This window comes from Lepisosteus oculatus, chromosome 3, assembly GCF_040954835.1.
Source record: "Lepisosteus oculatus isolate fLepOcu1 chromosome 3, fLepOcu1.hap2, whole genome shotgun sequence".
Lineage (NCBI taxonomy): Eukaryota > Metazoa > Chordata > Actinopteri > Semionotiformes > Lepisosteidae > Lepisosteus > Lepisosteus oculatus.
In genome coordinates, this window is record NC_090698.1 from 39,506,178 (window position 1) to 39,525,387 (window position 19,210).

Consider the following 19,210-nt stretch of genomic DNA (forward strand, 5'->3'; position numbering starts at 1 on the left):
GGTTCACATATACAGACTTTTTTACACTCTGTTTAGATAGCAAGCCCATGTGGGTAACATCAAACTTGGACTCTTACCTTTTGCTATTCTGACAAACTGTAGCAAAGGCTTAGGATTCCGTATCATATCTAACTAAATGCCAATGGGGGAAAGATGGCATAGGACAAAACCATATTTGGGATTCTTCCAAAAAGTAACAGCACTTGCTTTCACATTTATCTGTTTAGAGCACTCATAGAACTTGAGAGAGAAATAAAATCTTCACAAAGCAGTTATTTAAAAAAATAAATCATCATAGAGCATACAGTATATTGACAATTTTATTTGATTTTTTTATTCTAGTTCCTCAAAAAAGCATTTTCATTCCAGTACTGTAGCTTTGGGGTGATTCTGCATAGCATAGTTTAACCTATATTTAACTGAGATTTTTGCTTCATAGTATGATTATGGTTATTGTCAAGTAGCAGTTGCAGTGCATGCATTTATTCATTAGTAAGGCCCTAAGTGTTGTATGCTGGCAAAAGCCTTCTTTCAACTTTCCACTCCTGGCATTTTGAAAAGGGCCCTGTTTACAGTATGTTTCTCCACTTCAAAAAATTATTACATAGCCCAGACCTGAACAAGCAGGCACAAGCTCCAAACGTATTGGACTGTCTTAAGAAGGTACACAGGGAATAATGCTATGTTTTTTGTTCATTTAGTCCAAATTCCCAGCGCTGAATTCTCACTTTAAAAAAGTACTCTATTCTCAGCTTTATGAATTTCCCAAAATCAATATTAAGAAGTAAACATCAATATAACAGGAAATACCCTCAGTTTCGAGGAAGGCAAAATCAATCTCAAATCTATGAAAGTTCTTTATTTAATGAGCAAGTAAAAGCATTTCTTCTATTTTCAGCATAGAAGTAAGCTTGACTTGTTCCTATGCAGCTAATGCACACTGACATGGCTCCCCAACTTGAACATCTTTATTTAATACAGAGCAAAAGCAGAGAATAACAGGAGTACTTATAATCAATGTTCCCTCTAAGCTGTGCGCATGTGTGCGTGCACACAGGTTATGAAATCAGTGTGCGTAGGAAATTGAACTGTACACAATCTTTTTTTTTAATGATAATAATAAAACAAACACGGTCGTCAACTGAAAACTGATAAATTGACCCCATGAGACTGGCTGCGAAAGGCCCAACTTGGCTGTGTGCATTATTATTGCTACTTGATAATCGATATCTATGCTCTCGTAGTCTTGTACCTCACTGCTCATGCTCGCTCGACACTCAGTCTCTATGACTGGGCTTGTTGAATCGCTGTCCTGGTCTTTTGGATCTTCATGCTTATATGAGGATGACTACATTAACACAAATAATTGAATGTTTACAATATTACATACACTCAATTTAGCACGCACACGTTTTTGTTACTGGGAAAAAAATTTGCACAACTTGAAATTTGTGCACACACAGGCCATTACAAATTAGAAGGAACATTGCTTATAATACAATTTTCTTACACTTTCAAAAAAAGTAACTAATATCAGTTTACTGGTGGTGCAGCCCACAAGTTATACTTTGGATGCAATTTGTACCCAATTTACATAAATGTTAGGCCATGACATACCAATTGTAATCATCTTACATTTTAAGATTTTAAAGCAACATAAATTTTAGAGTAGTAAAGAAAATATGGTAGATAGATCATTAAAATTAAAATCAGGATGCAATCTCCTTGAACTTTCTGACCTTTGACTTGTACCAAATATAAAATCTCCAAAATGTAAAAAAGCAATAGGAAGGCAAATAGAATGTTAGGTTATAAAAAGTAAAATAAATCAAGGAAAGTAATGTTTGGATTATAAACCAAGACATACATAAAATACTGTTTTTAGCTTTGATCATCTCACTTAAAATAGCCACTATTATGATTGAAAAAGTATAACAAAGGTCAACTCTGCTACTTGTAATAATATAATAAACGGCATGTGTTATTTGAGGGTCAGTTAAAAGAATGACATCTCGTAAGTGCAGAACAAAATCAGGTAAGGCTGATTTGGCTGAAATGCATAAACTCCTGAACATCCTACAGTAGGTGACCTGCAGTTACTTGTCAAAATTCAATATAAACACTAGGCCCAGGGAGAACCAATGGAAGACAAGTTTAAACAGGTCTAGAGCAGAACACAGGAAACATTTCTTTACACACAGAATTACAACATAACTCCTGGGTCTTAAAAAAACAGATAAAAGCCAGAGGCTAGCATTGTGCTAATAATGCATAAAACAATGCATTCAAATTCTCAAGCCCAACAATTTGCACATTCTAATATTTCTTACCTCATATCAATAATCTTTTTAGACATAAGTTTAAGCTGTACTGATAGGAACAGTAGATTCCTATAAATTAAGGAACAGGGAAGGAAAACAGCTTCTATAACAACAGAACAGGTACAACAGCAATGTTGGTATTGATCTGTAGGAGGTACTGTGAAATCTTTCATCACTGCATGAGACAAATATTCAGAACTATACCAACCTATACTTTTACAGATGCAGCTTTTCAGAATGCTCTAGGCATAATGTGCCATACCACAAAGAACTTGCCACATTACACCGCATGGTAATGGCCAACATCTTTTTATTTTTTCAAATTATCTGACACAGGACTGCACTACTTTGTAAAACCACCAAATTCTTATTTATTTAATAATAAAAATGTGTATAAATCCATTAATGCTTTCCTGAGCTAGTCATATTGTACAGTAACACTAACTGACCCTTTTGTTTCCTTTTCATTAAATCTAGTATATAGAATTATTTGTATTTGTGTATAAACAGTCATTAGAAAACCATTTTGATTTATTTATTTGGCTTTAGAAATGTTTTATTTAAAAGCAATATGTTAAAAGATAATCTGTAGTTTTTTATGACTCAGAGAATGATTTACTATACTGTAACCCTGTCAGTATGGGGCATTGGTGGTTCAGTTTAAGAATTCTGTAAGTCATGTGAAACGCCTGGGTTTGAATCCCAGCCAATGCCCAGCCTAATGGAGATAATTTTCTCCTGTAATAAAATTAACTTTGTATACTATATTGACATATTTAATAATTTTATACATACCAGTTAAATATTAAATTAATATTAAAAACAAATGTAGGGCTGTTTTACAAAAAAATATGAGTCAGTCAGATGTATAAAAACAGCTTTGTTATCTGTACCATGATGTTTCTTTCAGGTTTACATATACATTGAAATAATCTATATTTGTCTTAATGCTAATATAAGTAAAGGGTAATTAGGGAAAAGACACTTTTATTTTAGATTTTGATTATTAAAATAAATTATACACATACTGTAGAGGCTTTAAAACCATACAGTATCATACTTTATCTAAGAAAGAATATGTTTGAGAATGAGTCTTGTTAATGTATTTTGTGTAAAAAATGACATCTCAATCTTCAAAGTCACATGGAGCATGACATTTCAGACTTCTTTGTGTAAATGTCTTTCACGTATGAGAGGTTTCCCCCATCTGAGCCCAAAAACTAGCCCAAGATTTACTTGCATCTGAATGAACACTGTAAATGAACGAAAACACCGTAATGTGTTTGTTCTGTTTTAAATGATCAGTTTAGATACAGTTATGTTAGAATGAAGCCTCTGGACCTTTGTAAACTAGTTAGTCCGCTGCTATAGGCTGTTTTACTTTTTCTTTGTCACCAAATTAGAACATCAGGAGTTCTATAGAGGCTCTATGTGTGTGGACTGGACATATTTCTATAGATGCTCCTGTGGTTTTGTTTTCTTTCAAACCAATGTTGTTTAAAAGATGGCTATTTGTGACTTTCAGAAATTGTATTTAATTTTTATTACTTTTTATTACTTAAATACAGTAATATCTAATTGTATTTTAGAATGTGGTTACATTAAGATATAGCAAACAGATATAATTTTACTACTAATGCAAACACACAGAGAATACTGGTATTCCAATGCAAAACATTCATCTCCACCCTCAGTATTTTAGCAGCCATATCACTCTGCAATTCACAACTGGCGACACACTGAAGCTAAGCATGTGTGAGCCTGGATAGTACCTGGATGGGAGACCTCCTGGGAAAAACTAAGTTGCTGCTGGAAGAGGTGTTAGTGGGGCCAGCAGGGGGCGCTCAACCTGCGGTCCATGCGGGACCTTTGTGCCCCAGTATAATGACGGGGACATTATTCTGTAAACAGAGCCGTCCTTCGGAAGAGACCTAAAACCGAGGTCCTGACTCCCTGTAGTCATTAAAAATCCCAGGGTGTTTCTCGAAAAGAGTAGGGGTGTAACCCCGACATCCTGGCCAAATTTCCCATTGGCCCTTACCAATCATGCCTTCCTAATAATCCCCATCTATGAATTGGCTTCATTACTCTGCTCTCCTCCCCACTAATAGCTGATGTGTGGTGAGCGTTCTGGCGCACTATGGCTGCTGTCGCATCATCCAGGTGGATGCTGCACATTGGTGGAGGTGAAGGGGAGTCCTCATTACCTATAAACCGCTTTGAGTGGAGTGTCCAGAAAAGCGCTATATAAGTGTAAGCAATTACTATTATTATTATTATTATTATTATTATTATTATTTTAAGACTTAACATACTGTGATATATACAATTTATATAAATCTCAATATAGTATACTCATTATTTTATTTTAAGTGTATATCCAGTTTAAATACTAATACAATACGTGTACAAAAGAGAACAATATTTAAAAGCAAATACTGGAAACATGTTGGTCAGATATGGTATAACCCATAACTTGTGTCACCAAATCTTTTTTCACATTTCCACTGTCATACAGCTCTGTGATGTTGACCCAACACCACCCAAGATATAACTTTATTTTTTTATTTATATTATTACTTTATTTAACTCTATTTCAGGGTGTGACATTACCACTTCTTTTGATCACAATATCCTAAACAAACAATTGTGCTGTTTGAAAAAGTTCTTCCAGGGCTGAGGTATTTCATTAATGATTTAGTGAAGTGTGAATAACATATGGCAAACCAACAAACACCAAACATTTACCAAACCAGACTTTGTTTTTTTAGCTGTCTCGTGATTATTGCGTTACTTATATAAACTCTATAGAAAAGTCTTTTTTTTACATTCATACATGTTACATTTTAAGTGCACAGTACAAAGTAGCTATATGCAGAATGTAGATAGAAATTGAATGTATACTAAAATTAAAAATATTGTCAATGCTATGAGCTATTATGACATGCCAGTTAAAGCTTTTGTGTAAGAAAAAGCAATCATTTGCTAATATTCTCTTTTTAAGGCTGAAACAGGAACTTTTCTGGTTACAGTATGGTATTGGAGACCGATTTAATTTTTACTGTTCACACTAAAACTACCCCTTTCTTTCACTTCTCCAAGGGGGGAAAAAGGCAGGAAGATTCAAGGGAGATGCAAACACACTTCTCTAAATAATAATCAATTACTGCATTTGCAATTCATTAATCAAATAAGGGTTGGAAAGTTAGAGGTGGGGAATACTTAGCCAGCCACCCCCATCTAAACGTGTCTTTAATAACAGATGCTTGCTCCTATTCTTTGAGATTCCTGTGGTTTATAAAACTCCCATTGTGCACACTGAGAACAAAGGAAGAAGATCTGCCTCACTGCTATCTTCAGTCTGATTCATTTTTGGGACTGTCCTGGCCGCTTGCCTCTGATCATAAGAGTATCCATGTGGCATTCTCTGTGGGGTTCTTAACTGACTGTTTTTGAAAAACTGTCTGCTTGCACCCTAGGCTGAAATTTGCAGTCAATTCCATTGTGGTTGCTTGCCTGTTTTGCCTTGCACGTCTAATTAATAAATGGATATCATGATCCTGGAGTATGCACTGCAGTATACCCACTGCTGCCCTTTGCTGATCATAATTTTCTCTTGGAGTTCCATAATAATTAATAATAATTATTGATATTAATAATAATTATCCAGAATAATTATTATGTATCTCTAAGAAAGATGACATCACAAGAAATGATAATGAAATTACCTTAGAAACCACCGTTCATGAAACATCCGCAAGTTGAGTGGTCTTGTAGATTGGAATTCCTGCTAAATGTGCCATACAGTAGCAATCACACCACTTGCAGCCATGCTAGCCATAATTATACAGCAGGCAGCTAGACGTATCCTTTAATACAGCATTTTACACCCTAAGCATGCTGGAATGTTTATTGCTTCATAATTATCAAGTAAGCCACAACTTTGTGGAAGCTCTTGCTTTTAATACTTGGTGACAATCATTTACCCAGGTGTTTCCAAGTTTTTGTCCTCTATTAATATGGATGCTAAAATTGGAGTCAACTAAGTATTTATTTATTTTGGATACTTTATCAAATAAATCATCTGACCACTATAGGTTTAACTACAAAGCGCGAACGCTATTAAACAAAGATTATAAGCCAAAAATATAAACTCTTTAATAAGCTTGATGTGTGCGCAGCAACTACACACTATTACAAAGTCACAGTCATAAGAGTGAGGTTAGATGTGAGTTGATCTTCAGCCCACTCACCTGACCACCGTAATAAAATTCTTCTGAGTCATTGTCCCCTTCAGAATCTTCCTCTATGGCATTATGGCACTAAAAGACAAACATAAGTGATTAACTCCCACACAGATCTAATAAATATCAGATATAAAATGCAGAACATAATTGTTAAACATATTAATAATATATAAATATCCATTATTTGCCTTCTTTATTTATTTTGGTACTTTTAAGTTATGACTTCAAGTAAATGGTAAGAAATAGAGAATGTTAATTATTCCACAGAAATAATAACACCAACTAAAATTCCAAAAGGAAAGTGGAGTTGAAGCTTTTCAGTTAACAGCTGATTAGAATTATAATCTGAAATATACTGGAAAACCAATACTTCACAATTACTGTACTGTTTGCATGTTGTCAGAGAAAGTAAGACATCAATTCATATGTATATATTAAGAGAAATCAATGTTATAATACACAAATTTTGAGGGAGGCTAATAGTTATTTTAAACTGCTCTACCAAAGCCAATTAAATACCCCAAGTTCACTTCAGACAGAACAAGTCACAGCATCCGTTCCTCTAGATTTTCTGAGATGACTGTAGGGAAACAGGATCATTCAGTATGTTTTCATAAGACATAAAATATGCCATCTGTCAATTTGGTTCAATAGTTTTGTGTTCATAACTGTGTTGGTGTTTTATTTGCTAGCCACTCCCTGCAAATCCTGAAGACTGTCTAAATTGTCACATTACTGAGGTTTGCTGCTTCTTGTGAGTTCTTATACATTATAATTATTTCCAATGCCACAGCACACAAAGGACATACCACTTGCTACTTTGAACACTACATTGAACAGGATGGGTCTTCTCCAGTGGAACATAGTGTTCTATAATATTTCTGTATAGTAGTAACATGAAGAGCTGATCTCTGCCTGAGAGGTACAGCTTGAACATGACATGGCACATATTTCACAAGGTTTGGAAATATTTACAGCTTAATCCGATCCCATTCTTCCTGCAAGATCATCTTCATGCAAAGTTGTGGTGATGGTAATTAGGTGTGACACTGAGCTCCATGTTTCCCATTTTTTTTAAATAGGACTGAGATCTAAAGATTACACTGACCAGGAGAGGTGACAAAAATCTCATGCTCTTTAGGTCAACCAGACATTGCCTTTCTCTTAAGATGTATAACACCTGTACCTCTTTTTACAAACATAATTAGCTCCCCAAAAACCTTTGTATAGTGAATATTTGTAAAAAATACCTCTTTCCATTATTTTTTATGGAGAAAAATTATAATCTTTCCAAACTCCATAAAATGACACTCCTACTATGTCTAGTAAAAAAGGATACACTTTTTCTATGACAAAAGAAACAATAATAACATTCATATTGTCGTTTCTGTTTTTAGTAATAAAAAACACTGCTTACCTAAATCATTAATCATACCTAAGTACTGTACAGTAACCACTCCATTTGCTTTTGTATAATTACACACACATACTCACAAATTTCATTTTCTTAACGCCTTAAGGTTCTATGATAAAGGCTAAACCACAAATATAAAATATTAATTTTGTATAATAGAAAAATATACAAAAACTAAGAGTGCACACAACAGAAAACAACACACTGCAAGATGCAGTGAACTGTATCAGATGTCTCTTCTGCCATTCTGTAGGCTCTGTGCTAGCTCTCACCCATACTAGTTAGTACAATGTGATGTGAACACTCAATATCAAACGAGTCGTATGACACCTTCCTCTTCACTCTCTACCATTTGACGGAGGGTTTAAAATTTTTCTTTATAGTTTTGAAGTTGGCTTTTGTTATTTAAAATGTGGATAACAGTTCACATGCTTTGCAATATTGAATTTTAATAAAAAGTAAATTTGTAAAAAGAGGTATGGGTGTATTCATTTCATTGGGGATTCACAGTCTTCCAGACAGTGATCATATCTGTGTGTCTTACAGAATTACAGGTCAGTTTTCTCACCTGGGTCCTATCATTCTGCTTCAGTTTGATGGATAGGCAGCTGGTGGCATCATTGCTTATTCTAATTTCTGTGAAAAAAAAGTGCAAACATGAAAGGAGTAGGTCTCTCATTAAAATTATTTTAAAATCCTCTTAATTCATTTCTAAAGACCTTTTGATCAATATAAATATGATCTTAGGAGTATTCACTAATACCATTGGTTATTTATTGCTTAACACCAGATAACAAAAATAAGACAGATTATCGTACACACGTTTCAAGTTTTATAAAACAATGTGTTTTGAAAAACAGTTTACCACTGAGAATCAATGTTACATCACATTTTATTAATTCCCTACAGCCCGCAAGCCAGACAAGCTGCCACCTGGCTATTCCCTAGAAAGAATATATAATTCAACAAGTAACTTCTAAAATAAATCTTACCTTTTAGAAAAAAATATCACAATGAACCTTTAGAGTATAACTTTATTGAACATATAACTTTTTATTTGTGTAGACACTCTCTATTTACAATACACTCGAAGAGAAAACATCATAATTACAGAGAAGTTTAGCTTTGAAATATTTTTAAACAAAATGTTAACCTAAACATTCTATTTTATTTTACAAGAGTAAACAGTATATATAATGTTAATTTTGTATTTTTAAAAATATAATTATTTCCAAGTATATTTTTATGGGTAGTGTAAATACGAATATTTGTAAAACGGCCTTTAAATTTAGCTTTGGCTATAAGAATATAAGACAGGTTCCAAACAAGAGGAGTATGCATCTAACTTATGTTGTTGATGTTATCCAGCTGTTTCTTAAAAGCCATAACTTTAACAACATGGCTGAGTAGCTTGTTCCTTACTCCCACATTGCTTTGGGTAAAGAAGTGTTTTCTGTTCTTGATCTGAACTTGATTTTCCACTTGTTATCTCTGGTTTATGGTTAACTGTTCAATCTGAAGTACTTTGCTACAACAACTTTGTCAGTGCCTTTGAGGATTGTGAACACCTGAATCTGGTCTCCTCATAATCTTCTATATTCAGAACTAAAAAGGTTCAGTTCTTTAGTCTGTAAGACGTTTCTGTACTGATTCCTGAGCACAATTTTCTTTGTGGGGACCAAAATTACACACGATATTACATGCAATATTCTAAATGAGGTGTTACTGTCTTACATAACACACCTTGATTTAAATTCAACATTTTTAACCAATATGCTAAAATATAACACATACTTAGATCAACAGAAGCCTTTAATAAATTCCCTCATAAAAGAATAAATCTTAAATTTCAGTACAGGCAACCTTTCGCATATGATCTACAAGCAGAAGAGAGGTATTAACACGCATCTTTTCAATAATAAAATCTGCCTATCAACAGTCCTACTAAAGTAATGAATATTGTCTAGTCCTGCAATGGTATCAAACCATTGTCTAGTCCTGCAATGGTATCAAACCCCATTATTTAGCTTATTCCTTCCACGGGTTCTGTGAACAGGTTCATAGAAACACAGATAAGGAGCTAATGCTCAAAGTGGAACAAATGTAATGACAGGAGCATCAAAGGAATCTGTATTGGTATAACCAATCTTCTTAATTTATATCAATGATTGAAACTCCATTATAGTTAATAATTTACTAAACTATACTAGTGACATGGCTGTTTCTGCTGGTTTGCATTCCCACTAAGATCTAAATCTCTTGATCTACATTGTGCTTGTTCTTTTGGTTCAGTTGTTTCTGCCAAAGGTACAAAAACATCCAACCATTCTCTTATTTTTTCCAACAACTTCAGCATACTGCATTTTAAGAAGCCTTTTTTTTCTTATGAACGTCCAGTAAGTTACATTTCCGTCATCACCCCTGCATAAGTAGAGATGAGCTCAGTTCTACCAATTAGCCATAAATCAATTAGAAGTTGGTTTGAGAAGTAACTAGAAGAAACTGTGGTCCCTCACCACCAGGTATGGAAACCACTACTCTAGATAATATGTCATTAAAGCCATTAAACTCAGTTAAACATGGCATGGATTTGCTCTTACATTTAGGAAAAATATACTTGCCACAAGAGTAAGTCTGGTATCCTTTCTGCTAAACCCTTTAGCAAATTTAGAAGCACTCACGATCAGAAATTTCAGCTACATAATATTAAACATCTACAGGCAACACTTTTCATCTGTGGTGTCCACAAAGAGTCTTTATTTTTTCTTTAGCAAGTAATTCAGATTTTATTTTCCATGTCTTCATCTAAATGAAGGATTGGCATTAAAAACTGATTCAAATTCAGACAATAGCATTCAGTAATTTTTCTGATTTGAAGTCTTCAAAAAAGTATTTCTGCTGCTCTGAGCATAAATTTCACTGAAGATGCTGCTAAAGTGATTCTGTTTGTTGCTGAAATGGCACAGTACTGGAAGATGACAGATTAATCTTGTCTTCCTGTTTTTATAAAAAGCAGTCAATGATAAGACCACAACAATGTTTAATCTATTGACTGACGTAATGGAACTTGGTTTCAAAGCTTTGCATACTTATATTGGTATTTACTAGGTGTCACACTATTGGCTAATGGTAACAATACTTTTTTTGTGATCGGTTGGTATATAAAGACCATCTACTGTATATACAGTATACTTCAAAATCTTTAAAATATTCCAAAATAATTTGGCAAAGGCAAAGCCTTTCTAAGGCTTTCTACCTGGTGCACACAGAAGCTAAATCGTTCTGTGGTTCTATCACACATATCCCATACTTTGTTTTTCCTTGCATTTTTTCCCTTTCATGATTTACCCTACTTCTGCATGTTTTTGAAGAATCTTAGAAAATAAGAACAGTTACATTGAATTTTATTTGGCCTACCAAATCAAAGTATTAATTAGTACCTAGCTGTTCCAAGGATCCCGTCCCTTCACTTTTTGAAAGAATTCAGGATATCAACTTTCATAACATGGCTAGGGTACTTATTCTATACCTCTATTCTATACTGTTCTTTATAATAGCATCTTGGCATACATGATTAACTATTTCTTCAAAATGGCCACAATTTACCTTCAATTCCTTCACCGTGATACATACAGAAGCAGCCATTCAAAATGCACGGTAAAACCCTGTACCACGGGAAAACATCTACAGCCTACCGCGGTATGTCACTGGCTGGCCAAAATGGCAGTAGCTGGTAGTGGTAGTTTAAATAAAAAATACACAGAAGCATCCCACTTTCTTTATAAACATTTTATGCATCAAAGTCTTTCACTTGGTCACTTATTGTGGTTATTATGAAAAGTTTTGACGTACTCATTTTGACAATATTAAGTTTACATACTTTATAAAAAGCTGTAATGATTTAATTTTTTCTATGAATACTTGCGCTCGTAATTGCAGTAAAAAACTTATACTGCTTAGAATCCTCTTAATATGGAATATAATATGGAATCATATATCTAAAGAAATGAATAATGATATTAATTTAAAGATCTAAATGTAACATTTTTATAGATCAAAGTATTACCGTATTCTTAAACATCTGCATCAACTTCTTTCACTCATTCGCTCATGACTATGTTTCAGCACTCTCTCAAAATGACTGCTTGAGATTAGACGCATACCTTTAAACCCAACGGCCAGTGTTTGATTCCCACTCAAGGCACTTGTTTCTCTTGCAACAAAAAAGGTTATTTTTTAAAAGAAAGTAGTAAATATTATGTACATTATATTGACATTTTATTTTTATATATCACAATGTGTTCAATAAATACATTGAAAATATAAATGAGTAAATATAAATACTCGCAACAATGGGAGTAAAAAAAGAGTTCAACCGGTTCAATCCAATTAAAAAATACTGGATCCCAATTCTAGACAAGCCTTTACAACAAGTCTGAAAATGAAACTGTAGTGAATGCAAGTTCTTAGGCTTGTGCCCTCGCTGCTCCTGCCCCAGTTTGTCCCTCACCGCATGGTCTCAAACCCGGGTCTCCGGCATCACTCAACAGGGGTGTTGCCCACTGAGCTGGAGAAAGCCTTCTCTGCCCCGGGCAGCCAACATCCCTGTCATGTCCGGGGGAGGGCGGTGACATCGCTGCGCTGCCCCCGTCTTGTACAACATGTACTGTATGTCGGCCATTCCGTTACAATATATAATTATAATCGAGAATAACAAAACGATATTTAAAAATGGCACCGAACTATAAAACGTATCTGATCATTATTAACAATATTAAATTATTAATAATAATAATTTCAAACTGTGTGTTGTTCAGGGTCACTTGTCGTTGTTCTCACGACCTTCGCTTTCTTAAATTCCTATTTTTGAGACAGGATGCTTCAGATGTTAATAACTCTGCCAACAAATTGCACAGAGCCTTCAAACCATTTTTTTTAAGATTGCGATTATGAAAATGTTCACAGCTCTTATTTAAACAATATCTAGTACCAGGTTGCATATTTAGAAACCATAGTTTGAATAAAGCAGGTCCCATATGTAAGTGAGCTCATAACGCGAGAAGGCATTAGGCTACATTTTTATGCATCAAACGTTCAGAAGTCTCTCAGAAACATAAAAATCTAACATAATATTGTATGGCACGATGGCTGACTGATTCTTTCAATTTTAAAGAAAATCAAAAATAAGAAACAATAATGTGTGCCTGCCTAAATTAGACATTCATGTGGGTAGCTGCGTCAGCATGCATAGGCTGCAGAGGTACAAGTTATAGGTTTATTCCATGCTGAAAAAAAGAAGAAAGAGAACACAACGTTTCAGCTGGGAGCCTTCTTCAGCCTCCTTCTTTACATCTGAAGAAGGCTCCACAGCCGAAACGTTGTGTTCTCTTTCTTCTTTTTTTCAGCATGGAATAAACCTATAACTTGTTCCTAAATTAGACATTGCGTGACTTTAAAATCTATAAAAACTGGTTTAGTTAAAAACACTTTTTCTGCATGAAAAACTGGTGATTTTTCTTCCCCGCGATCAGCTTAGAATCTTAGTGTAAACTGTAATTTCTTTTAAAGTTTTTAATTAAACATTTTAAACACTTTAATTTTGTAAATGCAACATGCATTCCATACAGAAAACAATCATGTTTTCCACTGGTGTTAAGCAGATCAGCAGGTTGCTGACAAGATAGTGCACTGCCCACTAACCATAAACAGTTTTGCAGCTTCTAAATAAAAAAAATATAAATGTTTCGTCTATACAAATACCACAGACTATTCTCGCTCATTTTTTTCTGGATATCACACTTAGTTCAATATTTTATTTACATCTAAATAAGAAAGTCATCAGGTGTTAGCATAAACTATTAGTAATCAATATTATAAAAATTCACAATGTAATAATTTGTTACACTTCTTCGACATCTTGTAAAAACATTAATTTACCAGACTTTGTTCAAATATACGTTGAATCTGACTATCAGAAAATAAGTAAAATACAAACTTATAAAGTAAAAAAAAATTCTAATATAATTTGAAATTAAGACAGGATTCACTTTTTTCTATATGTGTCTCTTCCTACTCTCTCACACCCCCTTTGATTCAGACACAAAAATGGGAGGGACTGTTTTGTGCCAGCCAGCGCATTATCATCTCACACCAGGGGGAAGGGGAAAAATGCTGGTAGTGCTTGTGTCATTTTATTTCAGTCTTCATCACTCTGCCCAACCCCCCCATTCAAACGGGTGGAGTGTGTTAACAAACTCTCCTTATCAGAGCCACTTGTAAAAGCAAGGTGACTTTCTATTAATTTTAAAAAAGCTTTCTTATTTAATCTCCTATTTTTGAGACACGATGCTTCAGATGTCAGTACCTCCACCAAAAATGATACAGAACCTTCAAACCACAGGCATTTTAACATTGCAATATATGAAAATTTTGTAACTTTTATATAAACAACATCCTGTGCCCGGTTCCATTTTCAAAAACCTTATTTTGAATAGAGCTGATCCCATGTGTAAGCGAGTTCATAAATCCAGAGTTACCATCTCTAAATCTGCGAAACACCTGACCATATACTGTAAAGCTTTCAGTGCTTTGTTTGTGTATATTCCAATACACTGGCGGTTTTATACATTTTTCACTTAAGCGTATGGAGGAGTGTCAGATGTCAAGGAGATGCCCCCCACGGACAGACTAACAAAGCAATTGGGAAGTTTATTAACCACCCATTGCAAAGGGTGCAACCACAAATAAATACAGTTAAACTTTTTTCTTTTCCTGATCAGAATTGTAACAAACTGTCGTGTTTCACTTCCTTGCGTAACAATCATGACGTTGTCACCCAAAACAAGGTTTGATTTTTTTTTTTTATTTCAAAACCTTGGCTGGTATGCTTCACTGACTCATTCATGGAGTAATTCAAACAAAAGAGCTACTGGGCGCACCGTGATCTTGACATGCAGGTGTGAAGTAGAGTTAACAGCTTCAGTTTTAAAAGGTTATTAATAATTTCTTCCGTATCACATTAACATTGGAACATTCTTACAAGTGTAAATAGAGGCGATACACAACGAGTCCCCCAGAGCCACACACCATCGTCCAACATTGCTCTTCTTGTGTCTAATTTCCAGGGGGTAATCGCGGTTACCAAAGGGAACAGTGCATCGGTCCTTGATTGTGGTTAAACAGTACATATGATGTCTGTTGGAGTTTCAGCATCACTTTTCTGTAATCTGTTCAGATGTCTCATCAATGTTTGGTTCAAATAAACAGGGGGACTTCACGGACTTCATCTATGAACTAAACTGCACTCCAGTAAATGTACAGTTTATCACCTTCTGCAACATTTCTAATTTAGAAGAACTTGCACGATAAGCACATTGTTTAACAGGGATGGCATTACCCATGTCTATATCTCTGTATGCCACAGGTGAGTTGGAGTGTCTGTTAATAAAACAGAGCACCTTCTATTAAATTTAACTACTGTATGATTTCTTTTTCTGTTTCAGCAAAATGAGGGGAGTAAAAAACCAAATGAGTCATGATCTCAGAGTTTAATTAGCGAGCGCTTTGGTTTAAAATATTTTACGTCAACATCTAGACTGTACATAAGTCACTGGCTCAGTTAAAGGTGTAGCACATCTTCAATGTTATGGTACATTTTTAACATATTGATAAACTGTTCTCTGATTACTAGCAGTTGTAAATATAACCCTTCTTCCCTCCTTCGTTTAACTTAAAGAATTCAGTGAAAAAATCCTTAACAAATTATAATAATTCATCCAGATACACACACTCGTGCCAGAGCCAATTTTGCCAGAAACAACCTTTCAGGGTAAGTCTCTGGACTGCACAGTACTGTACAATACAATATACGGGTTGGCTGATTACTGGCTGCTGAAATTTGGATTAAGACAAAATATAGATTCTCCCAATTTGGGTGTAAACCTGAAAGAGACACATACTATTTAGCTATAATAGTAAACTATTTTTTTAATATATTAGACTATGTAAGAAACAAAATGAAAGTAATTCGTAGATGGGGCTTTGAACTGCCTGGGTGCAGCGCGCTACATTACAGTCCATTGGCCTATACCACTATAAGGACACTTATGGTCCATTTGTGATATTTTAGCTGCTTGGATACACGATTCAATATGAATATTATTATCTAGTGTTACTAAATCAGTATAACATGTATCTTTTTACAATAACAACAAGTGGTGTTCTTACTATGTATTCTAAGAAAAGGATAACATGTTTTAACTTTTTATGAAGTACAGTAAATAAGCTTTATAATGTTAGAACAAGCACATTAAAACCACAACTCACTGTAAGATACCAAGTTAAAGTCTTTGATGCATAAAGTATTTATGCATAATTAAAATATTTATGACGAAGGTGGAGGGTTATGTACTTTTGTCCAACAAAGCAATCTTGCTTTTATAAAATATTCCAACTTTTTAAACAGTTTAATGTTTAACATGCTGTGATAAACTTAAAATTATTAAAAGTCTAAATAGTATACACCGTAAATTTTGTCATTGGAAAAAAGATTATGCCTCAGCATTGACCGGAATGATAACCTCAGGCTGTCAGGCTTGGAAACCACACCTCCGGCACACTAACTCTGAACACTGGGGTTCCCCAGGGGTGTGTGCTTAGTCCATTACTCTACTACCTCTATACCCATGACTGTAAGGCCAAACACAACACCAACTCCATCATCAAGTTTGCTGATGACACCACAGTTGTTTGTGATCAGGTCTGATCACAAACAATGATGAGAGGGCCTACAGGGAGGAGGTCAATCTTCTTACAATGTGGTGTGAACAACCTCACCCTCAACGTCAGCAAAACCATTGATTTCAGGAAACTGCAAACCGGACATGCCCCTATCCACATCAACGGGACTGAAGTGGAAAGGGCCAGTAACTTTAAATTCCTTGGCGTCCATATCATCGAGGACCTCACATGGTCTCTCAACACCACCTGTCTGATCAGAAAAAGCGCCTGTACTTCCTAAGACGGTTGAAGAAGGCTAAGATATGTCCCCAGATCCTCACTAACTTTTATAGATGCACTAAAGAAAGCACACTGACAGGTTGCATCACAGTGTGGTATGGCAACTGCAGTGCTGCTGACCGCAAAGCCCTACAGCGGGTGGTGAAACTGCCCAGTCCATCACAGGGGTTGCCCTCCCATCTATACAGGACATTTCCGACAGACGGTGCTTGAAGAATGCTCTAAGCATTATCAAAGACCCCACACACCCCAGCTACAGACTTTATGATCTGCTACCATCTGGAAAACGGTACCGGAGCATTCGGGACCGGACTACCAGACTCAGAGACAGTTTTTACCCCCCACTATCAAACTATTAAACTCCCAGCCTCTCTGACTCTCACCTATGATCTGAACCTCACAGTGCCTTCTTTCTTTCTTACCAAAAACCCAAACACACATTGAAAATCTACCTCTACCATACATGTCAAAAGCTCACTACCCATAATTTTTATCCCTTTATTTAATTCTGTTGATGCATGTTTTTGCACATAACCTGTTACCTTTTTGCTGTTTTGCCTCTGTTGTCTCTGTCTTTCTTTTGTTATACAATTGTATTGTTGTTGTTGTTGTTTTTTCTTTGTACTACTTATGTCCGAGAGCTAGCTAAATAGCATTCCGTTATACCATATACCTGTATATGAGTATAATGACAATAAACTTGAACTTGAACTTGATTCGAGACGTTTTCTGGCAACAGCCCAGATGCTGACATTAACCTTTCCCATCTCCACCTGGTGGTTTTGCAAGGTATTTCACCCTATTTAATAAATATATATATATGTCATGCTACAATTTCTGGTAACAATACTACAGCCCCCCCAAAAAATTAAAATGAAATCGCCTGTACCACAAATAAAGGGTCTAATCAAAATGAGATTATTCTACAGTCTACAGTTTATACTTACCTGTTGTTATTCTGTGGAAAATAACTGGGATAGGATCTCTTGTAACTAGTACATCGTCATCATTCTCAGAATTAGACAAATATGTGTTATCTAAAAAAAAAAGGAAACGTTAGGAATTTGCAAAAGCGTTTCAAAATAAAAATGCATGTGCTCAGAAAAAATCAACTTACACATAAAATAATTAAATATTGAATTGAAAAAATAACAATATATATGTATAATATTTGCAATTTATTACATTTTTGAATGTCTTTGAATGGTAAAAAATAAAGTTACAGGTGAAAACAACATTTTCAAAATGTGCTAATTACAAAAAGATGTCTAGAACAACTTGAAATATAAAAATGTTCAGTAATTTAGGTATTATTGTTAAGTACCATAGACTCTTTGACAGGGAACGTGATAAGATACTGTGCATGGGAAGCTAAAGAAAATTATGGTTCACAGTTTGCTGCAGAAAGAGAAGGTGAAGGTAATTTACCCCCTGAAAGGTGGAAGATGAAGGGATAGATCTCCAGCTGTGACCAAGACAGCCAAAATACTGGAGTCCATCTGAGCTAAAGAAATTAGCCTTCATTTTAAACACATCCCAGGTTTTGTATTTTCCTAGACACTATCTTAAGATTGGATTTATTTTTCCTCTAGGGATTTTGAATAGTATCTCCTTTAGCGAAAATAAAAATAGTACTCATCATTAGGTCTGAAATGTATGTTTTTTAACTTTCATTAGCAAATTATTTAAAGTAAACAAACATTTGAGCTTAATAAGCTACTGTTTGTATTTTTTGAAACTGGCATACAAATCTGCATACAAAGACTGGTGTGTCTAAAGACTAGACACTTGAGAGTTCTGGAAAGGGGTGTTATTGCTTTTCAGGTCTTCTTTTTTCTGAATAATATAATAATAACAGCAGCTTTATGGGACATATTAAATAATTACTCATTTTAAATAATATATATACATTCTCCACATTCTTTCATTAACAGTAATATTATTTGGAAATCTCCATTTCTGTAGAATTGTAACTTTTATTTCTGAGAAACACAAAACCAGAAGAACAAAAAACAAACCACGTGCCTTCCACACACGGTTTTGACAACACCACCTGAAGAGCCATAAATTACATTTTTCTCTGACTTGAGGACTTTGCTCAGCAGAGTGATTTACCAAATACTGAATCAATAATTATGTTGTGATATGTGTATGTGTGCATTTCATGAAGAGCATATTATCTTGATTTAATAAATCAAAATTTGTTTGGA

General features: G+C 34.7%; 1 protein-coding gene across 1 annotated transcript in view; it reads right to left on the reverse strand.

Moving 5' to 3' along the window:
• The window catches only part of parp8 (poly (ADP-ribose) polymerase family, member 8), a 104,494-nt gene that overhangs the window by 43,765 nt on the left and 41,519 nt on the right, over positions 1-19,210 (reverse strand). Inside the window, exons 4-6 of the mRNA XM_015365111.2 lie at positions 17,948-18,037; positions 8,551-8,618; positions 6,575-6,643 (exon numbers count right to left, since the gene is read on the reverse strand). Coding sequence (XP_015220597.1) covers positions 6,575-6,643; positions 8,551-8,618; positions 17,948-18,037 — 227 coding nt within the window. The remainder of the gene's footprint in view (positions 1-6,574; positions 6,644-8,550; positions 8,619-17,947; positions 18,038-19,210) is intronic.